The 27,108-nt window shown below is 47.2% G+C and overlaps 3 protein-coding genes across 6 annotated transcripts; 2 read left to right on the top strand and 1 right to left on the bottom strand.

The window, feature by feature from the left end:
* GALR3 (galanin receptor 3) lies at positions 1-4,089 on the top strand. Of its 3 annotated transcripts, XM_079303894.1 has the most exons (4): positions 1-779; positions 1,325-1,401; positions 1,973-2,344; positions 2,924-4,089. In XM_079303894.1, the coding sequence occupies exons 3-4, from the start codon at positions 1,995-1,997 to the stop codon at positions 3,819-3,821; spliced, it is 1,248 nt and encodes a 415-aa protein (XP_079160020.1). In that variant the 5' UTR covers positions 1-779; positions 1,325-1,401; positions 1,973-1,994; the 3' UTR covers positions 3,822-4,089. The 3 variants fall into 3 exon arrangements, with proteins under 3 accessions (XP_079160020.1, XP_079160019.1, XP_079160018.1); XM_079303893.1 differs by lacking the exon at positions 1,325-1,401; XM_079303892.1 differs by lacking the exons at positions 1-779; positions 1,325-1,401 and having other exon boundaries at positions 1,511-2,344.
* A 5,682-nt stretch (positions 4,090-9,771) lies between these two features.
* ANKRD54 (ankyrin repeat domain 54) lies at positions 9,772-17,427 on the bottom strand. 2 transcript variants are annotated; one of them, XM_079303898.1, is made up of 8 exons: positions 17,109-17,427; positions 16,787-16,834; positions 12,876-12,974; positions 12,381-12,452; positions 11,928-11,975; positions 11,689-11,813; positions 10,736-10,843; positions 9,772-10,145 (listed from the first exon to the last, which is right to left on the bottom strand). In XM_079303898.1, exons 1-8 carry the CDS (start codon positions 17,410-17,412, stop codon positions 10,071-10,073), a joined length of 879 nt encoding a protein of 292 aa, XP_079160024.1. In that variant the 5' UTR covers positions 17,413-17,427; the 3' UTR covers positions 9,772-10,070. The 2 variants fall into 2 exon arrangements, with proteins under 2 accessions (XP_079160024.1, XP_079160025.1); XM_079303899.1 differs by having other exon boundaries at positions 12,876-12,969; positions 17,109-17,246.
* Positions 17,428-17,554: 127 nt separating this feature from the next.
* EIF3L (eukaryotic translation initiation factor 3 subunit L) lies at positions 17,555-27,108 on the top strand. The gene is made up of 13 exons (XM_079303888.1): positions 17,555-17,732; positions 17,812-17,860; positions 17,965-18,175; positions 18,761-18,840; positions 19,090-19,151; positions 20,439-20,508; positions 21,180-21,253; positions 22,123-22,294; positions 22,557-22,711; positions 23,480-23,650; positions 24,627-25,124; positions 26,071-26,151; positions 26,877-27,108. The coding sequence occupies exons 1-13, from the start codon at positions 17,700-17,702 to the stop codon at positions 26,913-26,915; spliced, it is 1,695 nt and encodes a 564-aa protein (XP_079160014.1). The 5' UTR covers positions 17,555-17,699; the 3' UTR covers positions 26,916-27,108.

Raw genomic sequence — 27,108 nt, 5'->3', positions numbered from 1 at the left:
GTGATGGCCTGGACCTCTGGAGGTGGCCATCCTGGAGGTCTTGTCCTTCCTCCCATACTGCAATAGTGGTGGGGTGGAGACCTGGGCTAGATGGAATCCAAAAGCTGCCTTCTTCTCCTTCCCTAGATCAGACATTGCGGGAGAGGCTCAATCTGCTCAGTGCTACGAACAATTAATTAGTAACACCTAGTGACAGCAGTTAATTGCTTATCCTCCGGAGGGTTTAGGATCCTATATTTGAGGGACAGGGCAGGGACCAGGTTCACAGTGGTGGGATATTTACATTTTTCCAGAGGTGTTGGACAACATGTCCTGAACACACAGCAGTGAGAAGTGGCCACTGAGGTCCAAGGGACCCTCTCCCCTCCATCCTTCCTTTGCTACCAGAGAGCAGTGATCTTTTCCTCTGCCACCCCCTTCTCAGCAGGAGGAGTAGGGAGCAGCAGAGCCTGCAGGAAAACTGGGCAGAGAGGAGTTAACTTCAAACCCAACCTCAGGGAGAGGGAAAAAAAAAAAAACCAACAGAGAACTATGGATCAGCAGCAAGAGCAGAGGGAGGGAAAAGGGGGAGTCGGAGAGACAGGAGAGGAGAGGAGCTCCGGAAGGAGAGAGAGCAGAGCTGGTGGCGGGCGGGGGGAGGCAGCGGAGCACCAGGCAGGAGTGATTGAGCTGCCCAGACAAACTCTTCTGTGGTCTGCATCCTCCCACTACCACTGCATGGGCTGGACTGGAGTCTCCTGCTGAGCGAGTGGCAAAGCTGCAGGCCCTTCCTCCAAAAGGTGAGTGCTGGCTTCCAAAGCTGAAAGATGGTCTCAGGCTCCCTGGGCAGAGACACCCTGGTGCATTGTGCATGCCCAGAAGGAGATGGGGCTCCTCAGCTTCAGTGAGGAGATCCCACGGGGCCAGATGGATAAGCTGGATGAGCTGGAGGGTAGCTATTAGTAGGACAGAGGGGGCCAAAGACACAGAGAGGCAGGGAGAGTCTCTTGGTGTGATACACAAAGAAGCTGAGAAGCAGAAGTGGCATGAGCTGAGGGATGGGGGAGCATGGAGTTAAGGAGCTTGCATGACCCAAAAACAAGTTAATTGCTTGTCAACGGTAGCTAGATAACAGTGTCTTTCCTTCTCTGTTTTTGCTCAGAGAAGGACAATTTGTTCTAATGATAGCACAACAAGGGGAAGGCTTATTCGAGGATAGGCTGTTGGTGTTCCCTGCCTGAGCACCGTGTTACTCAGGGCTGGAGGAAGTTTTGCAGCAAATCACAATATCTTAAGCTGTGATAATAACAGGCTCCTTCACAATGATCATCGTCTTGTATTTCAGGTGGCTGCAGGATCTCTTCCTCATCATCACCTACCTGCCCCCATCCACCCTTGACCACCTCTCAGCATCAGAAAAAGGTGCATTTAATTGCTTCTTCTCTGTGGAGTATACTGCACAGGGAGCAAGGAGCAGCCAGCTCCAGGGTGGAGGTGGTCCCAGCTGAGGGAGCTCCCTCGGGGTGGAGTGTGATGGGGTGCTGCTGCTGTGGGGTGAGATCCAGGTATCAGGTCCCTGCTTCCAGAGGTGGCACAGCCCTGGGCTGAGTGTGCTGGGATCGTTGCAGCCCATGGTAGCCTGCTACCCCATGGCCCTGTTGAACACTAGCCAGGGTTTAGACCTGCCAAAGAAAGGGGAATGAATGTAGGTGACGCCAAGTGGAAGGGCAGGAAAGATCCTTCGGGGTTCTGGGAGCACAGGAGATGTTCTGATGGCAATGTGAATCTGGGCAGGATGAAGAGGATTCAGCTCTGCTCAAGCCAAGCAGATGTGGGTTGAGTGACCACAACAGCATTCTTGCCAGTGGTGTCATGAGAATCTTGGTGGCATCATTTAACCAGCTGGTTGGGATTGGCATCTCTGGGAGAAATGTGAGTGTCAAAGGCTGAAGTCAAGCACTTTGGGGCCTGTTATCACTTTCTCCAAATGCAGGTCCCTGCAGTGTGACAGGAAGATGCCAGGGGGATTGAACATCTCTTCTGACAGCCCAGAGCTACGTGCAGCAGGGATTATTGTGCCCATCATCTTCTCCCTCATCTTCCTTGTGGGTACTGTGGGAAATGGGCTGGTGCTGGCTGTGCTGCTGTGGAATGGCCAAGTCAAGTACTCCACCACCAACCTCTTCATCCTCAACCTGGCTGTGGCTGACCTGTGCTTCATCATTTGCTGTGTCCCTTTCCAGGCCACCATTTACACCCTGGATGGGTGGCTCTTTGGGGCCTTTGCCTGCAAGGCTGTGCATTTCCTGATCTACCTCACCATGTATGCCAGCAGCTTTACCCTGGCTGCTGTCTCTGTTGACAGGTAAGTGTCGCCTTCTCTTTGAGTTCTGCAGCTCAGGGACACTGTGTTTGCCACTCTTGAGCTAAGGGTGGGAGAAAAGCCACTACTTACCCTGTTGGGTGTCCTGTAAGAAGCAGGTTGGGTCTCCCCAGAGGTAGGGCCAGAAGAGCCAGTCTCCCCAGCTCCCCATGCCCTCCCCCTCTACCAATTTAAGCTCTCAGCCTAATTACCTAGTGCTCACCTGGGAAGGAGGGGAGTCTGCCATGCATAAGCAAGAACAGCAAAACTCCCAGGGTAGGGACACAACTCAGAAGAAATGGGATAGTCCTGCTCCTATTCTTCTCTTTCCTGGTTCAAGAGACACACTGCTTGCTTTTTTGACATAGCAGAGTGGATGATAGAGATCCAAGACTCACTGTTGCAATGATCCTGATATTTTTGCAAATTCACTGTAACCCTCACTCCCAGAAGGTTTGGGAGGGAAGAGATGGGTGTCTGCATGGGAAGGGGTACACACATGGCAGCTCCACAGGGCAGGAGAAATGCCTCGTCTCACCCATGTTGTGTTTTGTCTCTCCTTCTCTTTCCCCTCCTTGCCAGGTACTTGGCCATTCGCTATCCACTGAAGTCCCGGGATCTCCGCACGTCCCGAAATGCAGGAGTGGCCATTGTGGTAATCTGGTCACTGTCACTGCTCTTTGCAGGGCCTTACCTCAGTTACTACCAGATAATCCATTACCATGGTGTGCCCATCTGTGTCCCCATCTGGGAGGACCAGCGCCGAAAGGTTCTGGACATCATCACGTTTGTATTCGGATACCTGCTGCCCGTGACCGTGGTGAGCCTGGCGTACACTAGGACCATCAAGTTCCTGTGGACTTCAGTAGACCCCATAGAAAGAGTCTCAGAGTCTCGGAAAGCCAAGAGTAAGGTCACCAAGATGATTGTCACAGTGGCCATCCTGTTCTGCCTCTGCTGGCTGCCCCACCACCTGGTCATCCTCTGCTTCTGGTTTGGCCACTTTCCCTTCAACCGGGCCACTTATGCTTTCCGCCTGGCTTCCCACTGCCTTTCCTACACCAACTCCTGCCTCAACCCCATTGTCTACGCCCTCATCTCCAAGCATTTCCGCAAGCGTTTCAAGCAGGCCTTCACCTGCCTCTTCTTCCAGAACAAGATCAGGAAAAAGAAGAAGAGGAGAGTTGGAAGGAAAGTCCATATGGTCAATGTGGAAAGAGATTTTGCCAACAGGACAGGAGATTTCTATGGAGGTGACACTGAGGTGACCCAAGTCCCAGAGGAGAAGACCAGAAAGAGGAACCATGAAGGTGCCAGTCGAGCCAGAGCATGGACTCGGCAGGTACAAGATGCCGTGGTCTCTGTTGAGAAGGAGCTGCTGGAGGAGGAAGTTTTGGCAACAGCTGGCAATTCCCCAGATGTGACCCCTCTAAGAGGAGCTGTTGGACAAGACCAAGAAGAAGCCCTAGAAAAGGGCTAGGGAGGCAAGAAAGCAGTATCCGTTTGCATCACATTTTCTGACCACATCACAGTGGTTTTGCTTTCCTCCAGGATCATCTTGCCTGCACCTTTTTCCACTGAGATGGTTTTGTTGGCAGTGGGAGATGACCTCGCTCATTCAGACCCAGTAAACTGAGTTAAAGTCCCCCAGAACTTCTCAAACACCTCCTCCACAGTCCTGTAGCCATGTCTGAGACCTGCCATCATCCCAGCTCAATATTCACAGTAAAGTTTAAGTGACTGCAACAGCCCTCCTTTTCTTTATTTACGTATGGCATTTTATTAGTGCTGTGTGGATCCTGAATATGTAACTCTTTATGTGAGGTAGATCTGCACCTATAATTTCTTAAGAGAAGGTGAAAAATAGGAAGCTCAGGAAAAAATGTTTAGGGAAAGCTGTGACATTGTGGGACATCCAGACTTCCACACTGAAGCTGGGAAACAATTACAGGTTGCCATGGCACTTGTAGGTGTCCTGAGCCCTGCATGGGCTACAAAATCCTCACTTGTTGCACCTCATGCATGGTGCTGCAAGTTGTGTCAAAAGTAAAGTGGTTTTGGCCCCAGCCAGTGCCGTAGGCATTGTACAGTGGGGCTGGATGACATCAGGCAGCTTGCAGAGGTGTGGTGTGCATGAGCAGAGCCATGATCTCCCCCTTATTTATCTTCTTTTACTGTTCCCTACTTCTGTTTGCGTAAATCTTTCCTTTTTGCTTTGTCCTGCCCACTCTTAATCCCCAGGTGACATGGTATTTCTAATGCTCACTGAAGCTGTTGTTCGCCCTGCTAGAGCTCAGCTCCAAGGCCATCCCTTTTTCTGTGTGGAGCCTAACTGAAGAGGAAGGCCAGTTGTGCTGGGAATTAGTTTTCTTTTTCCATTCAAGTGCTTGATGTTTTCTGCACTTTGAGCCTCCCTTGCCTCTATCCTTGTTTCTGATTTTTCCACCGCTCTCCTTTCATGGTGGCTGCCACTCCTCTACAGTGGCACTTCCTCTACAGTTTCTTTCAGAAACATGTCCAGTGTGCCTTACTCACCTTCCTGGGAACAGTGAGTTCTGCAGCCACCCTCTGTACATGATGCCATGGCTGGTGGCCAACTCACATGGCCTCATCATTTTTTCAGGTGAAAACTCACTCCACAGCCCAAAGCACTGGAGGGAGAAGGGAACAGCAGGCAGGAACAATGATGTGGCACAGCTGGATGCTTCTTGTTCTTGCCTAAAAGCAACTGGGCTGTTGCTCACCCCTGATTCTGGTCCCAGCTTGAAAAACGAGTAGATCAGGTCAGGACTGACTGCTGCATGTTGGGGTGAAGCCTAAATGAAACAGGACAGAGAGGACAGGGAAGATCTGGGGGTGAAGGTGCATTTAGCATGAGAACTGGCTGCAAGTCCTGACCCCTTCATTAAGTTCTGCCTGGTGCTAAGCCCCAATTCTGGGGAGCACGTGAGCAGAAAGGGCAGGTGCTGAGCCTAGGATGGGAAGGCTCTGGAGCCAGAAGGCAATTCCTGTCTTTCCAGTACCAGTGTACATGCTTTAACTGGTTTCTCATCTCAAAAGGGAGGTGAAGCAAAGATGTCACATCCTTAATATAGAGTCAGGTTTAATTAAAACTGAAGGAGTTTGATTGCTGCTTTCCACGCAGCCTTCCCTCCAGACTGATTGACATTCTACAGTCTCTGCTCCCAGCTTCTTGCCTTAATTAAGGACTCTTTCCTCTTATTTTCTATCCCACTTTTTATCACTCAGGCTGACAAGCTCATCTTTAACCCTGAAGGGGCTGCTTTGCCACATCTGTAGAGTGCTGCCATTCAAAGACCTGAAACAGGGTAGATGAAATGGGAGAGGTGTGAAGTCAGGGTTCTGTGTCTAGTGGTAAGCACCAGCTCTTCTCTGTGGACTAACTTAGTCCTGCCAACTGTGTGCTGATTCAGGTGTGTGGCATCTCCCTGGCATGTCTGGCATGAGCCTGACATCACTGGGAGGTGTCAGACCCAGGTGCCAAGAAGCTCATCACACTTATGACCCTGTGTGCAAATCTGGCAGCCCTGGGAAGGGAATTCTAGTTATTTGCTTTTAGGTTTAGCTGCTGGTTGCTAATCTATGACCAGCCTTAGCAGGTTGCCAGATGATTATTTTAATTATTCCATGTGCTGTCTTCCCCTCTCAGAGATTTCATAAAAAGCTCCCAGAGGAACGCTGTTTACCATACTTCCTTTATCATCTTCCTAATCAAAACTTGCTGATTTCTCCACCTAGTCACTCCATGGGCCCTGGCCTGCCCAGGACTGCTCCCCCATGCTGGCCAGGCATGATGCATGAAGAAGGCATCTTTCTGTAAGTATCTTTCTATGATGGAAGAGATCTTTGCTCACAGAGTGAGCAAAGGAACTGGGTGAAAGGATGAGAAGTTTGCCAAAGACACTTCATGGGGCTATCTTAGCAGCACAGATAATTGCTGTGCTGGATTTGAAGTCTGCTAGAAAGGCTGAGTTGGAGGAAATAAATTACTTTAGCTGTTGGAGATTAATTATTTTGGCTGCTGAAGAACTGAACAAAATCTTGATGTTCACACACTCTGCAGCGTGCGCTTTGCATTCGATTGTGTGGGTGAAGTGACTGCTCCAGAGAAAGGTCATTTGCTTAGTAACATCCTGCAGCTTTGCTGGGAGGCCTTGTCAGGGCTGTTGCCTCTGCTATGGCTCCTCTGTGAGACACAAGCATGTTCTCAGCTGTTCACTTGCTCGAGACACATCCTCAGTCTGGTTTTGGTTGCATCTTACAGTACAGCTGCAGCCTCAGAGCCAGGCAGATTGCTGCTGGGTTCAATGGCTGGGAATTCTGCATATCATGTGCTCTGTATTAGGAGGGGAAATTTGGAGTCTGGGGAATTAGGAGGGAGTGTATTTGGAGGTCAGGTAGGGGTGAGAGGGAACCAAAGCCTAAAGTCCTGGTTGATATCATGGCCCTGAGAACAGGAACTAATCACTGCTCAGGAAGGGATCTGGGGGTGTATTTGATGGTGTAGCACAAAGAAAATGAGGAGTTTGGACTGGTATTAATGGCAAAATAAATAGCAGTGGGAAACCTGTGCTGTTGTTTCTGTTCTCCATTACTGCAGCAGACACCTCTGGGAGACACAGAAAACGGCCACCAACCTCATAGGTTGTGCAGGGAAATCTGTGGGCAAGGATAGAGAAAAGCTGCTGGGAGAAGCTGAAGCCTCTAGGCCAGGCAGTGTCAGTCAGCAGCTCTCAGCACAGTGGGAAGCTGTGTTTCTTCCTTCTCTGGAACAGCCTCTTGCCTGCCCAGAACCTTACTCTCATTCTGGATACAGCTGCTGAGCATGACAAGGTAAGGCTCTGGGTATGACTAGCTGACACAAAAAACATAAAACTTTTTTCCATCCAGTGCCAAACACATGATATGTTTTGGTAGCCCACAGGGAAGCCCACAGCTTCAAGCCCTGAGGCAGGAAAGCAGAACTGACTGCAGTGATTCACAGAATACAATTCCTACATGACATACTTTTTTTCCTCCACTGAAAACCAGATAGGCTTTTTTCTTTCTTACCTGATGTTACTTTCTAAAGCAGTGGCAAAACTTCCTACAGCCATTTTGTTTTTTATTGCCTCTCCTGCCACGGTGGGAGCAATGTGGCAAAAGAAGTAAGATAGTTGTTCCTGGCTGGCTGCAGCATCCCCACCTTTTCCCTCTGTCAGGAGCTGTTAAGAAAAAACCCAGCACCAGGCACAACAAAAGCCTGAAGAGCTGTGGACATCACGTGTGCCAAGGCTAAAAGCTTCACTCTGAGTTTCAGCTAGACGTGTTCCTGGGTTTGAGGTAAGCTTCTAAGAGGTATCTACTTAGAGACAACATCACCAAGTGAAGTAACTGCAGGGATAAAGAGCATTTTAGCATTTAGGTGCTCTTCAGGCACCTTAATGGTCTCCTCAGCAACAAGGCTGCTGAGGGCAGAAGTGCTGGCAGCTGAGTGTGTGTGGACACCAAGGCTGGGCTGTAAAGACAGAAGAAACAAGTTCAGTAAAGACTGGGCATGAAGGTCACCTGCTGCTCACATAGGGGCCATGCTGGAAGTTCTCTGCCCTGCCCAATATCCCTCCCCAGCCCCTCAGCCTCTTGCTGTCTCTTCACAGCAGAGCCATGTTATTTGGCATGGGGCAAGGCTTGGCTTCTGCCTCAGGGCATGGCTGCTTTTCCTCTCTGCAAAATACACCATCTTCCAGCTCGAAGCACTCCTGCTGGGATTCTCTTTCCTCTATTTGTACAGTTTCACAGCAACTACCTAGATTTTAAATTTGGATTTCTTGGCTGTGGAAGTCAGGATCAGAAAAGGTCAGCCAGCAGCCCTGTACTTCGATCTGCAAACAGAGTGGTGTTTGAACTCAAACAACTTTTTGTTGTCACTTCTGGTTTGAGAAGAACCAGGTATGAGAGTAGCAGTTACCAAGTCCACTGCAGTGCATGGGGCCTGGAACAAACATAAAGAAAGAGGAATGGGCCACTCTGAAAAAAAGAACTTGGCTGAGGAGTTGTAAAAGACTGTCAGGATTTTATTGAAGTTGAAAATACAAAAAGGTCAGATTGTCTCCCACCTTCTTAGCATCCCTCCCATCCAGCACATAATGAAGTACCAATATGCACAGTGACAGCTCCAGCCCAGCCATGACACTGCTGCTCCCAGCTGTGTCCTCCAGCAGGCTGCAGATGAAGCCATCTAAAAGCCAAGCCTATTTCTGGGATCTCAGCTGTGAACAGAGGTCCACTCAGCCTCTTTCTGGATAAGAGGCAAATGCCAGAGAGCATGCTGACCTAAAGATCTCTGAAGAATGCTCCAAACTGTGGCTGCTGCATATTTAAGTTGAATCCCAATAATAAACTCTTTCAAACCAGTGACTCCCAAACTGTGCAATAGGTATGGCTACCAGCACACCATGGTGTGGTAACCAGGTGGGAACTCAGATTACTATTGGCATGTTCCTGTTACCCTGCTGCTGTTGGTGCCCTATCCAGAAAATTTCCTGCATCTCTGATCTACAACAAAGCAACCTAAATCTTCATTGCTAACCACAGTGGGCAGAAGTGAGAGCAGCAAGAGCATTTCCCTGCTGCATCACTTCAGGCTCCCAGCATAAGCCATAATTCATTTCTCTCACTGAACTTAAGGTTCTCCATGACAAGCAAGAGACACAGAATAGCTGAGCAATGGGTTTGGTACTGCTAAAGCAGAGGTAAATCCACCTCCATCCTAGCCCAATAACACAGGTGAATGCACAAATACCTCCAGCCACAACTGGACCTCTTGCCTGAGACTGCCAGTAACATGAAACACAAGTTAGCTATGGTGATTTTTTGTTTTTTTATTGCAAGATGCAGATGTTTGACTAGAACTGCATTAAGACTGTCACCCTCCAATCCTTACTGTCACATCAGGGCAGCTCTGACCTGCTAGCTGTGTACCTGGGTAATTTTTGCAAGTGTTACACCGTAATATTAAACACTAACTTGCAGCAGACTTTAAAAATGGGTCCAGTGAAAGGTGTTAATCTAGCTGTGAAAAACTTTGTATCCTACTTGTAACCAGACACATTCTCTGCCCTCTGACAGCAGGCTCTAGAGAAGGTGAGGATTAAACCTCAGTGCATGTTTCTTAAGGCAGAGCATTTGCTCAGCTTCTAGCATGCAGAATTAAATGTGTGTTCTTCTCATAGCACAAAGGCTTCTGCTATTCAAGGCATTCACTTTCTCCCTCATGCAGCTGAGCAGTATGGAGGTAGCAAAAAGTGCCTGTTCCAAGCATTTCTGCAATCCTGGCCAGCTGCTGAGTGCACTAGTCAGGGCTGGTAACTGCACATGATACTGGTCACCACCTACATCGAGCTGACATACTTAGGAGAAGGCAAAATATCTCTGGAAAGGGCACATTATTCATGGCCAGCCATCTGGTAAAAAGCAGAGCAGCTCTTTTACCCCAAAGTCAGCTGCAGCATTCTTGTCTGCTGCCTTTGTTGTGCAAAGCCTGCTGCCTCCCCGTGGGGCAGCAGTGGCAGCACCAACAGGAACAGTCTGAGCACCACTGGAGAGTCAGTCTGGCAGGAATGGCCACCGGCTGCAGTGTTTAGTCAGCAATCTGGGAAGCAAACTTCAGCTTCCTTTTCTTCTCTCTAAGGCTTCTCCTGCTGCTTCAGGAAGATGATTGGGCAGCCCATTACCTGTTGTCCATCTTCTGCATCTGCAGGCTGAGTGATGTGAAGCTGGCCAGGAGGTCTGTAACCTCATCCACCTGACAGAAGAATACAGATTGCCATCAGGGAGGGGAATGCAGCTGTGCAGCCACCCACCCCCACAGAAGAAATCCCTATGCAGCAGGGACCAGCCCTGCACTAGAAATACCAGTAATGCCCATGCTGAGCTTATACTAGGACAGGATCCTTTTGGTGCCATCATGCAGAAGGGCTACTATCCTCATGATCAAATAAGCCCTAATCTAAGGCAACAGGAGCTTCTCCCCATTCTTCAGGAGGTGATGCTTAACCTCCACTCTGTGCGATTTAGCCACTCCTTAAGATACAAGCATGTTGCTACATTACCCAAAACTCAACAAAAGTGTCATGGCTGTTTCCTCTAAGCCTGTTTCTAGGGGCCAGTCTTTTGTAGGAAAAAAGACCCCAGGCCCTGCAACCCTGTGTGGTTATGCTGATCCTGGCCTTAAACTGGCAGTTCCCTCAGCCCATCTGATCCTCAGCTTCCCTGCTGCTTGGCACTAATGATGCTTTCTGCATTTTGAATGTTTACTTAAAGGAGCACCATGAGTCATCATGTCACTTGCCCACAACGCAAGGAGGTGAGTCAGAGTAGCTCAATGCTGCCTACCTGCTCCTTTGTGCTAGTCATCTGTAGCCTGGAGCAGAGGTCATCCAGCTGTTCCTTCTGCTCATGCCTCCCCAGACGGTCCAGGTATTCCCGCAACATCTGGATAATCTGAAACAAACCGGCATAAGAGGCAAACATCAGAGAGCTGCACCACTCTGGGGTGTTTTTACAGGAAAAATTAAACTGCAATTAAACTGCCAAGCACAGAGCCTTGAAGCTGCAGCACACAGCAGAGTACATGACCCCTAGAGACGAAGCCAGGCAAAGCAACTACATGACACTAATGGTAGCATCAGAGCCCAGTGAATCACCAGAGGTGTTCACCAGGCACAGACAAACTAGTTGTGATCTTTGTGCCTGGTTAAGAACAGGGAAGAGAGATAACCCCAGCTGAAGCAGCATAAGGTCTACCCCTGAAAGCACCAAACTTTTCTTTATGGCTAGTTAGGTTCCCTCACTGTGAAGAGCAGGACTTTCTAATTCCAGCAGGATCTGTTTGTGCACAGAGGATAAAAATCCTTGTGGCTATGTGGCTCCTCAAGTGAGGCCCATGTCCTATACATCTGCAGCCCCAGGAGTGCTTTCCTATTCCATGCCTCCACATACTGGAGCAGGGTAGGCTGTGCTAGGAATACAGAATATGTGTACACCACAGCTACAGCCTCGTGCTGTGGTCCCTGTCCTGCCACAAGGCATCTGTCTTACATCGTGTTTGAAGAAAAGAGAATGCTCCGTACAGCCCAAGAATTCAGACATTCAATGCATCCTTAGCTTACCAGAGCCAAGAAAGGACTTGGAAAAATTAAAGGCTGGGAAAAAGGAAAGTCTCCAAAAATAGAAGTCAAACTCCTCCTACACCAGGTAAGAGCCTACAGGCAGGCATTTAAGTAAAGGGTGCAGGAGGCTGCCAGGGGCTGCACCACCTTACCAGAACATGGGACTGTTTCTTTTACCTGTTTCACTTCAAGGCGTACAGCTTCCAGGCTGTGGGAGAATCCTTCCTGAAGGATATTCAGCTTTGATTTAGCGAGGTGCAGTGGAGTTCTGCCAGCTCGATCCAAGGCATCAACTCTGGCCCCTGCAAGATGCACAGGCAGGGACAGTGAGGTCTGTCATCAGGATCTGGTGTCCCTGGGGAGTATCAACAGGGCAGGAAAGGGACAGGCTGTAACTGTTACAGAGGAAATGTTACCTCCACGAAGCAGCGTGGTGATGACAGGAACGTGGTTCGTGCAGGCAGCTGGGGAGGGAAAACACAGCACACACAACTCAGAGGTACAAACAAAAATGAGTTTCTGCTCAAGCACAAGAGCTTACTTCTTCCCAAAGGGCTTCTTTGCCAGGGGAAAAAGGAATGGCCCAAATGCTAAAATAACCTCCCAGTCAAGCCTGAGTACTGTCTGGAACAGATCCTGCACTCCTTAGGGCTGGCAGAGGGAGGAAAATCAACTTCCTAAACCTTTTCTTTGACTCTAAATCTTTGTGATGAGTGAATCTAATGAAGTACAAACAGTCCTTCCTAGGTCCTTAAACTTGGGGGTGCATTCTCTGAGGCAGAGGTAAGAGGAAGATGGAGAGGAAAGGAACAGTAAGGAGGTTCTCACCTCATTTCTCTGCATGCAAAGCTCATCTGTGTGGCACTTACCCAAGTGTAAGGGAGTATTGCCCAGCCCATCTCTCTGATTTGGGTCAGCCCCATGGTCCAGAAGCAGTTGGACTAGAAACAAGGAAACAGAGACATATCAGTCCCTTCTCTTAGCCCCACATGGGCTACAGGTCCACGTGGCAGCCACCAGCTGCCTTATGGATGATTCTGTCGAGCTCATCAGCTCCTTACTGAGACAAGGACAGGGGTTTGCACAGCAATGCAGAAGGACCCAGCACAAAGCCATGCAGGGCCACTGCTCCTGGGCTCCCTGAAGTGAAGATCTGGGAGGAAGGACACCCTTCCCTCTGCACCAGTACAGCCCTAAAACTCCCCCTCCAGCAGGCAGACATGGCAAGCCCTGGGGCCAGAGTTGGCAACTTTGACACTAAAGGAACAGGAAAGAGCAACCCCTGGCAGGTGCTGAATCAAAATAAAGATCACCCTACAAAATCCCTGTCACAGAGAGGCTGGAAGACATAACTGCCCCCTCACCGATGTGATCGTTGCCATTGCAGGAGGCAAAGTGCAGGGCTGTCCGGCCTTTGTCATCCGCAGCACAGGGGTCAGCTCCATCCTCCAAGAGTTGCTGCACTGACAGAACCAAGGAGGAGAAAGCAGGTAAGCTGATGGGATCAGAGAGAGGGAATGCTATCTGCTCTTTTGGAGGGAGATACATGTGCTGTCATCTGCTAAGAAAACTGGACTTGAACCAGGTCACACCAGAACCCTAGCTCAGCAGAACCAGCCTTAGCAGCATAACCTCCACCCTCTGATTCAGCCTTCACCACCTTCCACATGTTGCCAGAAAAGATAAGCCAACAGCTCTAACGGCTAAAGGTCTATCTAGCCAAATTTTCAAGCTCCAAGGACAATTAGCAGCAAATACCTAGAGAAAAATACAAAAGGATAGGAAGGACGTGGCTTTAGTCAGCTGCATCTCAGGCACTTCCCAGGCTAGAATTAGCATCCTGTGATAACTATCCCTCCATGGGCTTTCCCTGTGGATTTACATGGCCATGTTGTGCCCCTGTGTAAATTTCTGACATCAACATGGACCCCTGCTCAGTGTAACCACAATTCTGAGAAAACCACTTTTTCACATCTGTTTTGACTATGCCCTTTCCTAACCAGTGGTGGTTACAGTTTGGGAAGCAGGCAGGGGAACACACTGAACTGCCAAGAGCTGAGCAAAGAGATCAGTAAAGGGTGGAAAGATTAGGCACATAAAAATAGCACCTACAGAAACATGTGTTAGGGGCAACTGTAAGGGCTGTCACTCCTGTTGTTTGGAGATCATCCTGATAAACTGTCTGGTGTGTGAAATAGAGCTCATTCCATAGCTGTTAAAAATGCTGACAGGTTCACTATATTTTGAGATCTTTAAACAGCATATTCTACAACAGTCAAGACTGTTTCAGTCACCATTCATCTCAGCTTCCAGAAAGTGAATTATGGCCACCTTTGAATTGTTTCCTGTACACCTCCTACTTCAAGTGTGGTACAGAACTGAAAGGAACACCTGAAAAGATGGAAGTGGCATTAACATGGAATGTTTGATATTTCACAAGAAAGACAGGGAGACTGATAGTGGGAACCATTAATAGGAACACTTTAGCTACTCTTCCCCTGAACCAAGTAGGAATGACATAACCTCTCCACCCAGTGTCACCACAGGAAACACCAAAGATGTTTACTTATTGAAGAAAAATAAATCATAGCACACTTCCTCAAGTTGCAGAGAAAACAAAACACAAGAGGATTGTAAACATGGGAACCTGTCTGTCAAATCCAAGGTGGATTGAAACCAAGACTTCCATAAAACTGCATTCTTTCATCTTCCTGTTGGAAATTGTATAACTTTAATAATTTCAGTTAGTTGTTTTAATTAATTTTGGAATTATTTGCTTTAATTAATCATCATCTATAAATGTATTAATTACAAAAAGTGTGTGTTTCTTGAATTATTCTTAGCCAGTATTTAGCAAAGATGTCATAATGTACTTTTGTAGAACACAGCTTGAGGAAACTACTGGAACTTCAACTTTCAGTACCCATAGAGGACACAATACTCATTAATAAAACAGAATTATGTAATTTATAACCAATGAACATTAATTTGTTTGCTAAAAAGTATAAATAAGTGAAGAATTTTTATATCTATGTCTGACTGGAGGTCAGAATTTTGTGAGCCACAGAAATCCCTCCTGGCCAACAACAAAGTAACATCATACACACACTAAAAAGAAAGTGTTAGAGAGGTTTATTTACCTCAGCAATTTCAGAGGATTTGGTAACAATTTACTGGTGACCCAGGTGAGACAACACATTTGATGCTTCACAGACTTACAGCATCAAGGACTTTACTGCACACTGAAAGACTTTTTCACGAAAATTTTTCAATCCTCTGATCCAGGTGAGCTCAAGGCAAAAACCCCTGGTAGTTTATTAAGACATTACTGAAGGTTTAGAAAGGTATACCTAATCATAAGCTTGCACTGACATGACAGTGTTAAGAAAGTCATGATATAATTGGCTGTTATCAATTAAGTGTAAAACTCTGTATGTGAATATTAACAGAATTATGTTTGAGTTCAACTGCCTATGTGGAAAACTGTAATTGTAAAACCATGTAAGTGACTATCAAAAGGTGTGGTTTGAGTCTTCACCCTCTGCTTTGCCCACAAATTAGTGAGACAGTGCTGCTTGCACAAAGAGCCACCCTGTGGAAGGGCTTTGCCCAGGTATTTCTGTGCTTATTAAAGCCTATGGTACGTGTTAGTGCTGGAAAATACCAGTGTGTGGTAATGGAAGTGTGTTAGAAGTAAAAACTGAGTTTGCATGAAAATCCACTTGCTCTAAGTGTGCTGAACCCATTGTATGTTTACTGTGAATTTTAAATGTTTGGTTTTGGGTAATGCAAACTGTTAAAGTGAGGATTGTTTGCTCAGAGCTCTCTCCTTGGCACAGCAGCTACAACTGTTTTAGTGACTGGAATTGCACTTGTGTGCACACAGCGCTCTCTACTGTCGGTTTTAGTGATTGTTGGATTTTTTTTTTTTTTAATTTTACTGCGGGTTTCAGTCTTTTTCTCGAGCCCAGGAAGGGGGAATACCCAAATGTTCACCTTTAGGTTGTATTCTGCAGCACTGGAAAGAATTTAAAAGCAATTCTTTAACTCAGACACAGTTAATAGAATATTGTATCCTCTAGTGGCCAGATTATCTATTAGATAATCATGAAAAATGGCCAGTTCATGGTATTTTACACCAAAATGGTATTCTAAAGTTGATGTTATATTGCCAAAAGAAAGAGAAATGGAATGGCATACAATACATAGTACCTCAAGCAGTGATGAGACAGCCAAAGATAAACACAGAGAAACATGCTGGGGAGCAGAAGCTATTAGAGATAACTTGAAACATCAACTAATTAGTGTAAAAATACCACAAGTCAAAAGTGTAGTCAGTAAGTGTAAAATATGCTTGCAAAACAATCCACAGCCTGACAAAATACCTCCTTTAGTGACTGCAAAAGGAGGAAACTGTCCTGGAGTTTATAGGGAAAGAGATTTTTCTGAGTTACCTCGACAAAAGGGATATTGACACTTATTGGTTTTACACATTTTTTGGATAGCTGTTTACACTAACAAAGCAAAAGAAGTTGCCAAGAAATTGTTAAAAGAAATAATACTCCAATTTGGAATTTCATTTGGAATGAATGATCTATGACATAACAAGACACAAGCAAAATTTTTGCATCTTAACGTCTTAAGTTTTGCTAGATACTCAATGATTTAAGTGGAAATAATCTTAAAGGAAAATTAAGATCACTTCCAAAGGGGGAACTGTTGGAAATGTCAGAACTTTTTAGTAATTTTAGTTAATTGTTTTAATTACCTTTTAAGTTGTTTAGTCATAATCAATAAATATTAAATATAAATAGTGTGTTATTCTTATATTATTCTTAGCCAGCATCTAGCAAAGTTATCATTATTTTTGTATGAACACAGATTGCAAGAACTACTAAAACTCTAAGTTTTGAAATACTAATTTTGATATTAACAATTAACAAAGCCTGAGAGAGAAAGATGTAAGATGTCCACTTAAATCAAAACATTATTCTTTTGCTGCTAACAGCTGAGCAAAAGAACATACCAAAACAGCTGTGACAGTGCAGCTCCAGGCAGATGGAAAATTTAACACTATGGACCAGGTGAACACAGTAACCAGCCCCACTCTGCTCAGAGAACAAACCTGGGCTTTAAAAATGCATTTTCTAGATGTGAAGCATCTAAAGCATCCTGCCCACACACTATCAGCACCCGCCTCCTCCTCTCCTACAGCAGGAGCCCTTGATACACTGCCCCTCCGAGAAGTCCCAAGTGGGACTGACAGAAGCCTTACCTGTGTCCAAGTCATTGCTATTGGCAGCTTCGCGCAGCCTTTTCAGAGCTATGGAGGAAAGAAAGCGATTACTAGAAAGCACAGAGGAAAAAGGCACGTTTCCCTACTGAAACATCCCATCCCATCCGAGCACGAGTGCGGGGTCAAATCAGAGAATGGGAAGCAGATGGAGGCACTAGAGAAGCGTTCTGCTCGTCTCCTCCCGAAGCGGGCGGCGGGCCCGCCCACTCCTGACGGGCGCCCTCCGCAGCCGCCCACCGAGCAGAGCCCCGAGCGGATCCGCCCGCAGGAGGGGCTGTTCCGCTGCGTGCCCCCCGCTCACCGTGGGCCTCCTTGCCCGTCGGCCCCAGCCGGCGGTGCAGGCGAGCGGCCCTGCGCAGGCGGTGGGCCGAGATCTTGCCCGCGGGCTCCTCCCGCTGCCACAGGACGTGCAGGTAACCGAGGGGTGCGCCCGGTCCCAATGGCGGCAGCGCGATGCGCGGCTGGGGCTCCGACTCCGGCCCCGCATCTGCCTCTGCCTCTGCCCCCGGTCCCGGTTCCGGCCCCGCGCCCGGCGCCCCGTCGGCCCCACCGCCGCCCTCCATCCCGTCACGGCCCGGCCGGGGAGAGGGGCGGGGCGTCACCATAGCAACGGGGCGGGCCGCAGCCTCTCGACCAATGGATGGTGACACAACCCGTGCATGCAGCCAATGGAGAGGGAGCGAGGGAGAGAGGCGGGGCTGTGACCAGGGGAGCCTGACGGGCAGTTGTCCTCTCCAATCAGATAGAGAAGCCGCCAGGGCCGGCCTGTGACGGCTCAGCAGGGTGAAGACAGGCAGTTGCTTTAGCCAATAGAAGGGCTCATCCGCCCGCGTGCCGCCCCGCCCTTGTCCCGCGTTTCCTCCCGGAGCTCTTTCTGTGCCGCGCCGCCGCCATGGCCTACCCGGGGGAGGACTACGACAACGAGGTGCGGGCGGGGGGTCTGGGGGGCGCGGGGGTCGTGTCCGGGCTGTGCGCGGGGTCTCACTGCCGCCCTCTCCCCACAGGCTGCCTACGATCCCTACGCGTACTCCAACGACTATGATATGCACACGGGTGAGTGCGAGGGCCCCACGCGCGCCCCGGGCCTGCTTGCGCCCGGCTGGGTCTGCGGGCGGCTCCCTCACTGCTCCTCCCTCACTGCTCCCCCTTCCCCGCAGGAGACCCCAAGCAAGACCTGGCCTACGAGCGCCAGTACGAGCAGCAAACCTACCAGGTGATCCCCGAAGTGATCAAGAACTTCATTCAGTATTTTCACAAGACCGTGTCAGATCTCATTGACCAGAAGGTGTACGAGCTCCAGGCCAGCCGCGTTTCCAGTGATGTTATTGACCAGAAGGTGTACGAGATCCAGGACATTTATGAGAACAGGTACAATACTGTTCTTCCAGCAGATGGAAGTCACTTTTTTAATTGTGATGCCATTACAGGAAAAGGCTGACTACTAACTGTGCTGTTCCAAACTTGGGCTTTCTCTGAAACAGGTTGGATTTGGTTACTGTGGAAAAAAATAGGTATTTCCAGCCCATTAGGCTAATGTAGGTATGCACGAGTTGTGGTCTGTCTGAAGGGAAGAGTCGGGCCTGGCCTAACAGGAAGGGAGGCTGCAAAAAGGGATCTCAGTGGTGCTAGGCAGGCAGTTTGCAGAAAGCTCTGAGGAGTAGCTTTTGTGTCTCTTCCCAACAGCTGCTTCCACTCCTGCTTGTAGCTGTGTCAGCTTGCCTTAAAGAGAATGTGGAAGAGACATACATGTCTGTTTTGTGCTTGGGGGATAAATTGAACTCTCACTGCTTAGTTTGCAGTTCTCATTCTTTGCTTCAATGTTAGACTTACTAGCAGGGTTGGTGGTGCTGCTCAGCTTTCACCAAGTCCAAAGCCTCTCTCTGTTGTCATCTCTGACACTGTCACACCGAGTGAGAAGTGACTTCTCATGCTGCATGTGTGTCTGTTTTTCAGCTGGACAAAACTGACAGAAAGGTTTTTTAAGAACACTCCGTGGCCAGAGGCTGAGGCCATTGCTCCTCAGGTTGGAAATGGTGAGTTTTCCACTTTCCCTTGGGTTGTCAGAGAGAGAAGGAACAGAATCCCTCCTGATCCTGAGTTAGCAGGTGCACAGCGTGAGTCAGTTGTCTTTGTTCACTCTGGCAGCTCCTTCAGCAGAAGAAGTCAGCCTGGCAAGAAGTCAAACTTGAGCAAAGCATCTTTTTGTGTCTCCCTTTATTGTTGTGGCAAGAGGCTAATAGGCCTTGTGGCTTGCTAATGTCCTCTTGTGTCATCTTTTCCAGATGCAGTTTTCCTGATCCTATACAAGGAGCTGTACTACAGGCACATCTATGCCAAAGTCAGCGTGAGTGTTGGCCCTGTGTCTTCTTGTGGGGTGTGTGCTGGCTTCTCTGAGCCAGCAAACTTGACAGGTCTTGCTGCCACTACAGTATCAGTGGTCCCCTAATCTTTGCAAGGCAGGATTGGATGGGTTCATGAATTGTAAGTCACATTGATTCTAGGGAAGTTTAAAATTCTTGCATTTTGTTAGTTTAGTAAGGATTCACTGATTGCTGAAAAGCAAGAAAGACTTGGTTGTCTGAGGCTCATCAGCTGTCACTTCAAGCTTGGTGGTGATGAGTGTGCAGGTTTCTTTGGTAGCTCAGGTGAATCAAAAGACTGGATCTGAGTGTTCAGGAGGCTCTTTGTTGCTAGCAGCAAATTTAATAGTTAGTGAGTTAGGGACAAAGGGGCTGTTGGAAGGTAACTAAATTTTCTTTTTTATTGCTTATGTGTTTCTTTGTGGCTCCTCTTCAAATGAGCAGGCAGTGAGAAGGGGTGACACAAGAGGAAGGTGCATTATTTGTCATTAAAATCCTCACGTGGGATGAGAATGCCTTATGAAAAGGGAAACATGGATACCATAAAGGATGGAGAAGAAGGAAGTGAAAGGAACAATGCTCTGGGAAACTAAACAAACTTTACCTTTTTTTTTTAAGCTGCTTTGAAATCAGTGCAAAAATCATAGTACTTGATTCTTAAAGGAAAAAATCTCAACAGATGCATGACTTATGGGTAAATAAGTAGTAACTGCAGTTTTACTGTGGACCAGAGGGTGGAGAAATGGGCCCTTTTGAAGGGCTGCTGTGCTAACCCAAGCCACGCTTCAGCAGGAGAAACTGGTTTCTCAAGCTGTGCTATTAGTGGTTCTCAGACTCAGTGTCTCCAGCTGAAACAAGCACCAGTAGTCAAAGTGTTTAGAAAAGATGTCCAGAAACAGCATTGTTGATGTATTCAGGCCTCTCATGAACAGAGAAGGAAGGAAGGAGAGCTGGTGAAGGTAGTAGAAAGTTCCTGAATCTGAACAGCAGAGGGAAACAGGGAAGCTTAATGCAGAATATTTACAGGAGTTTTGGCTGCTTGACATCCTGGGAAAAGCTACCTGTACAGGAAAAGAAATCCCTGTTTTGTGGGACTACAGTGCTACACTTTGAGGTTTTCTGGGTGATGCTGGTGGGTGTCCTGGTTGAGTACTGGCTCTCACACTCCTGTGCTAGACCCTCTACAGTTGTTACTGTCCTTATGCTGTTGCCCATGAACTCCCTCCTGCCCTGCTTGAAATGAAGCATATTATGCTGACCTCTCTTTGCAGGGGGGGCCCACGCTGGAGCAGAGATTTGAGTCCTATTACAACTACTGCAATCTCTTCAACTACATCCTCAGTGAGTTGCTGCAATTAATTTCTGGTTTTTAAATTTTGGAAAGATTGGATGGAAAGGGCAGAGCTGAAGAAAGGGTCAGAGGAACTTCAGCCTGTTTGTTTACAAACAATAGAGGGAAAGGTAGTCTATAAGGTTTGTGCATGTTTGAGTTTGTTGAATGAAGAGCAATTTACATCCATGAATTTAAAACCAGAAAAAGCAGAAATAGTTTCCAGTGCTTTCTGAAACACTGTAAAGAATAAAACTTACATAGCTTCACCTATATTTTATTAAAAAGTAAAATGAAGCAGTAACCTAAAGAAAACTTGCAGTGTTTCACAACTGTGTACTGTTGTTAATTCCCCTTGGAACAAATGTTAGTGTTTGTGACTCCCTGCCAAGCCTCATGTGGAGAATGGATCAGTTAGGATAAACCCCTGCGGTCTGTGTGCAGTTCCTGAGAGTTGATGCTGCTGAGCAGTCACGCTCTAGAGATTAACCCTGTGCATGTTCATGGGCTTTGAAAGTGAAGGCAGTTGAGGTAGTCAAAGCTGCATATCTTAGCCCTACTGGAAACTTAATTCAACATCTCCCATTTCAGGGAAATTTTAGTGTTCTTTAATTTGTCTATTCCTCCAGTTCTGACAATGTTGTTGCTGAAGGTGTTAACCCTGTCGTCTGTTCTCCCGCAGATGCTGATGGCCCTGCTCCTCTGGAACTGCCCAACCAGTGGCTCTGGGATATCATTGATGAATTCATATACCAGGTATAAAACTGGGCCATTTTGGGGGTGGTCTTGCTTTTTATTAGTTGTATAAATTTTCAATCTCTTCCTTTGTTGTGATTTCCATAGCAAGGGTATCATTGCAGGTTGAAAATCTTTGGTGATCACTGCTATTCTGGTGTTAGCAGGTGGATGAAGTAATTGTAAACATACAGGTTTTTAAGTTACAGGATACTCTTTGGGGAATCCAGAACTTTTGTGCCAGAACTTTTCTCTTCCAGAACAAAATTTTTATCTTTCTTAGTCAGTAGGGCCTTTGTGCATGTACTGAAGAGATTGATGACCTGATTTGAAATAAGCTGTGGTCTGAGATCTTGACATTAAGAAATATTTTTCCACTTACTGTTCTGAGTGCAACAGTACAAATCTCAAAAGCTATTGTTTTTTCTCTTTAGAGAAGATATTCCCTGCTCTGTAACTTTTCATTATAGAGCTGTCTGGAATTCCAGGTGTTGTCTTGTCAATCTTGAGAACAAAAAAGATGTGTGGATATAGGGGAAAAAGATGTGTATATGCAAACACATCTTATAATGTGGTCGTTCTCTTTTCTGCCTGTTCAGACAGCAAATTTGTGTTTAGTTTCTTTTCCTGAGAGATCCTTTCCTGCTTTGATCTGTCCCCTGGCCTTTTCCTTCTGTACTGTGTAATTTTTTAGGTGCTTTAAAGGAGGTATAATCTGTCATTTTGATTTCCATTGTGATCTTACATGATACTTTTTTTCCCCAATAAACTTTCTGTTTATTGTAATGTGTTTGGTGTGAGCAAGTTATAAGCTTAGTGCTTAGTGCTTATCTGAGCATCTCCAAACAATTGGATTCAATGCATCATTGAATCTCTGCTTTTTCCTGTAGTTCCAGTCTTTCAGCCAGTACCGCTGTAAAACAGCCAAAAAGTCTGAAGAGGAAATTGATTTCCTTCGTTCCAACCCCAAGATCTGGAACGTCCACAGTGTCCTTAATGTGCTGCACTCTCTAGTTGACAAATCCAACATCAACCGACAGCTGGAGGTCTATACAAGTGGAGGTGAGCTTTGGGTGGTGCCAGGCAGCACTGGTGTCTGTGCTAGCTTGCTTTGATTTGACCCAAATGGCTTAACTTTGTTTGGGAGCTGGATCAAACCCATAATCAGTGGATGGATTGGCTGGAAACTGATTCTGTTGGCCTTAGGTGAGAAGTACCAGTGATTGCATTTCAGGCAACGCTCCCTATGTTTTTATACAGAAAAGTATTGAAAGGGAAGTTTGCTTCCTTGGAGGATGGCACTGTGGTTCCTTTTTGCCTCCAGGTGACCCTGAAAGTGTGGCTGGTGAATATGGGCGCCACTCCCTGTACAAGATGCTGGGCTATTTCAGCCTGGTTGGGCTGCTGCGTCTGCACTCTCTGCTGGGAGATTACTACCAAGCCATCAAGGTGCTGGAGAACATTGAGCTCAACAAGAAGGTAATACAGCATGCTTTGACTCTTCCTCTGCAGTCTTCCAAATGCCTCTGTTCAAGCATGCTGGTGAAAAATTGCTGTACTGAACCTTCCAGCTGAGGAACTGTTTGTATCTGCTGTAGTTGTCAGGAGTTTGTGGCTGAGTACAGCTGGAGCTTTGGCATTAAATCAAGCCATATGATAATGCCTGATGCTGTTGCAGCACAATTGCCCAGTTTTTAGGTTTGCTGTGTTGTGCAAGGCAGTTTTGTTGCAGAGAATACTGCTGGAGCTGCAAGTAGTAGTGCAGTGATAACTACCTGAACACACCATTCTTACCTTTGTCAGTGACTCTTTCTTGTATTTTTGACTTCTGTTCTCACTGTTCCCACTCTCACCTAGGCTTTTTTGTGTTACAAATGAGTGCTGCTTGTGGCTAATAAAAGTTCAGCTGCTAATGGGTTTGGGCCAAGGCTTGGCACAGGTCTACATACATGCTGTCTGGCACAGGATGTGGAGTGAAATAGGGGGAAAGGGAACTGAGCAGAGCAGTGTTAGGCCCAGAGCAAGAGTCCTCTCCTTGCAGGAAGCTGAAACTGGAAAACATAGGAAATGGGATGATATAATAAAACAGTGAGGAAGCTGCTGCAGGGATGGGTGGGAGGTGAGGTATCCTGAATTAACCCTCTCCTTTCTGTATTTGGGATGGGAGTGAAAGCTTGTACCTAACAAGCAGTTGGGATTGTTTCCCCTCTAACATAGCACATTACTCCTTCCTTCCTTCCTTCCCAGAGCATGTACTCCCGGGTGCCTGAGTGCCAGGTGACCACTTATTACTACGTGGGTTTCGCATACCTAATGATGCGGCGGTACCAGGATGCCATCCGTGTCTTTGCCAACATCCTCCTCTACATCCAGAGGACAAAGAGCATGTTTCAGAGGACAACCTACAAGTATGAGATGGTAAGAGATAAAACAGACTAGGCTTCCCAAAAGAAAAAGCTGCTGTCTTCTTTCCCATCCTTCCTCTATCACCTGATGGCTTATGTCTAACAGTCCAGCTTTGTTATCCTGGACTTTGCTGGTGGTGGTAACTGGGGATCCTCTCAACTCCTTTGCCACATGTGACATTGTTTTCTCTTCACTATGTTACTGGTTACTTCGGCTGTTCTCCATACTGCTGTCCCAGGTCCATCTGCCCTCTAGCTCTAGGCAGATGTTAATTGTAACTCATTGTTAATGAGTATCAGCTGCTGACCATACTGTCATTGATGTTCCTTCAGACTTAGTTGTGTTTCTAGTCCAGTGCTGCACTTCAGGTTTCTGCCATTGTCAGGTATATTTCCATTAGCTGATCATTCACAAAGCTCCTTTCTCTTTCTACCTAAGCTGTCTTACCTCCTGATTTTGGTGCCTGTTTTACCTGCTGTCTCCTTTTTATCCTTAGGATTAATTCCTAACTCTTTGTTTAGCCAAATCCTGCCAGTCTTAATTCCATGACACTTCAAAAAGTTGGTGTGTCTGTTTCAGCCACACAGCTGTCCATTTCATGCCACACTCAAATAAATCCTTTTTCTCAGTCTTTTCTTCACTGACCTCCCTGATAACTGTCCCTTGCCAGGAGATGTTTGTTAAACTATCTTCCCTTCTCTGCATGTTCTTGTAGCAAAACAGTCAAATGTGCTTCTGACCCTCCAGGTTCTGCATTCTCTGGATGCATTTACTCTGCACCTTCCTCTTGTCAAGCCCTGTGTTTTATTTCTAAGAACCTTGATGTATCGTTCATCCATTTGCTTTGCCCGGAGGCACTGCTGCTTTGTGCTGCCCCCTTGAGCACTAGGACCATCTGTGTAAAGGGTCTTCCTCTGCAAAGTGCAGCTGCCGAGGGCACCCTAAAGGCTGAGCACACGGTGGTGCTGACAGGGTCTCCTCTCTGCAGATCAACAAGCAGAACGAGCAGATGCACGCGCTGCTGGCCATCGCCCTCACCATGTACCCCATGCGCATAGACGAGAGCATCCACCTGCAGCTGCGCGAGAAGTACGGCGACAAGATGCTGCGCATGCAGAAGGGCGACGCGCAGGTCTATGAGGAGCTCTTCAGCTACGCCTGCCCCAAGTTCCTCTCCCCTGTGGTGCCCAATTATGACAACGTGCACCCCAACTACCACAAGGAGCCCTTCCTGCAGCAGCTCAAGGTCTTTGCTGATGAGGTTCAGCAGCAGGCTCAGCTCTCAACCATCCGTAGCTTCCTCAAGCTCTACACCACCATGCCTGTGGCAAAGCTGGCCGGCTTCTTAGACCTCACAGAGCAGGAGTTCCGTATCCAGCTGCTTGTCTTCAAGCACAAGATGAAGAACCTGGTATGGACCAGTGGCATATCTGCCCTGGATGGAGAGTTCCAGTCTGCCTCTGAGGTTGACTTCTATATTGACAAGGTGGGTATCTGTCACTTGCTGGCTGGGAAATTCTTTCACCCAGGAAATTCTGGAATTGCAGCACCTAGTTTTGTTCCATTCTGTGGGAGACATTTCTTCTTCCTTTGCCATTTATAGGGCTTGGCTGCCCACAATGAAGTTATAGCTTTGCATAAAAAGAGTGTCAGTGGATGAAGAGTGATGGAATATCACAGGCAGCTTTGGCAGTCAATGTACCCAGAAAACAAATGCTTCCCCAGGGCAGAGGGAAGTCATTGTTCTGGGAGGTGATAACTGAGTGACAAATAGTGCTGTTATTTGTGTGTCAGTTTGGATTGTCCTTGTGGTTGTACTCCAGATCTCACCCTTTTTTGACAAAGCAGAGATGTTGCTTGGTCGTGTTACAGATCTGTTTTGCACTGGAACAGTATTTAGTTGTGGCTGCTCTAGGAGGAATCTAAACACTAGTTGTGGGGCTATCACCATGTCTCCTTGGAGCTCCAGCAGCAGGAAGCATAGCAAATGGTCTTTAGTCTTTAGTAGGACTTTAGTCAAAGCAGTAACCATGAGGTTTCTTGCTGGGAAGGAGAGCAGGTTGCCCTGTGTTCCTGGTCCTTATAGCAGACGTCTTCTTGCAAGGTCTCATGGCATATAGCATGACTGAAAAGAGGGAAGCATGAACTGGGTTTGTAACTGTCCAAGTGCTGCAAGGAAGACAAAAACAGAGTGTGTAAGAATGTGGGAAGTGAATACACTGTAAACTGGGGACCTGTCCCAGGCAAAGGTATGAGGGAAGGCAGCCCAGGAGAGCTGGATGGGTGCTGTGTGACTAGCACAGGTCAGATATGTGTGATGCTGAACCATGGCTGGGGGAAGCCTCTTAGGTTGATCCTTATGTTGGCAGTTCTTGTTGTTTCCCTGCTAGTAGCACAGTCCTTTTCCTAGTCTCATCCTGTTCTCTTCCCAGGACATGATCCATATTGCAGACACAAAGGTTGCTCGGCGCTACGGGGACTTCTTCATCCGCCAGATCCACAAGTTTGAGGAGGTGAGGCCTGGGCAGGAGGCTTGTGTAGTTCTGTAGGAAATGGGGCAATCATTGGGCTGTGCAGGCCATTGAGAGTCCACACTTGTGTGAAACAGCTGTGTAATTCCATGCTGGGCTTAGCCTGGCTCTTTAAAGCACTGGGCAAAGGCAGGTGTTCTGAGCAGCAGCTGCTGGCCTTTGAGGAATGGTATGTTTTTGTGAGAAGTGCTCAGATGAGCCACAGTGGAAGAGAGTTTTACTGTCCAGGGATGCTGATTCCATTCCATTGTCCCTAAATAAATGGTGATGTCACCATCAGTAACACACCTAAAATCATATCTCTAACTTCATAACTATGGCTCTAATGGCCTCAGAGATTTCTGGAGCATAGATGGCTTCATTGAGCTTGGCCAGAGGGTGACATTCTGTCACTGCTCTGCTCTCTAATAATGAAGGTTGTTCTGGACTGGAAACTTAGGGCAAAATTCTGAGATTTGGGGATAGAGGATTGTGATACAGCTGCTACAAGTTTGCATCCTCTCTTGTCCCCACATCTTCTGCTGTCTTGGAGAGAAGAGAGTTCTACTTAATTCCACTTCTACTTGACACACTGTATTTGCTGAATAGCTCTCTCCTCAAAGAGTTTGAGAGGAAGGAGTTAAGAAGCCTTGGATAAAGTCTGCTGAGGGGAACAGCAGTTTGTATCAATCACTGTGTTTTTCTGACCTTGCTTTCTCTAATTCCAGCTGAACCGAACATTGAAGAAGATGGGCCAGAGACCCTAATGTGGATGCAGTGAAGTGGGCAGAGAAGTGGGTGGGAGAGACTATTCTGTTGAGGGAGGGGAGCTCAGGATTCTGGCATTTCTGGAATCTCCTGTGACTCAGAAGGTATTTTCTATTTAAATATGCAGACTTGTTTGGCTCAAACTATGCTGCAAAGGACAAGATGTCTAATAAATTAGTGGAATTTTCCTGA

Source organism: Erithacus rubecula (genome assembly GCF_903797595.1).
Source record: "Erithacus rubecula genome assembly, chromosome: 4".
Taxonomy (NCBI): domain Eukaryota; kingdom Metazoa; phylum Chordata; class Aves; order Passeriformes; family Muscicapidae; genus Erithacus; species Erithacus rubecula.
The sequence above is the reverse complement of the archived record's forward strand: the minus strand, read 5'-3'. Positions and strand labels throughout refer to the sequence as shown.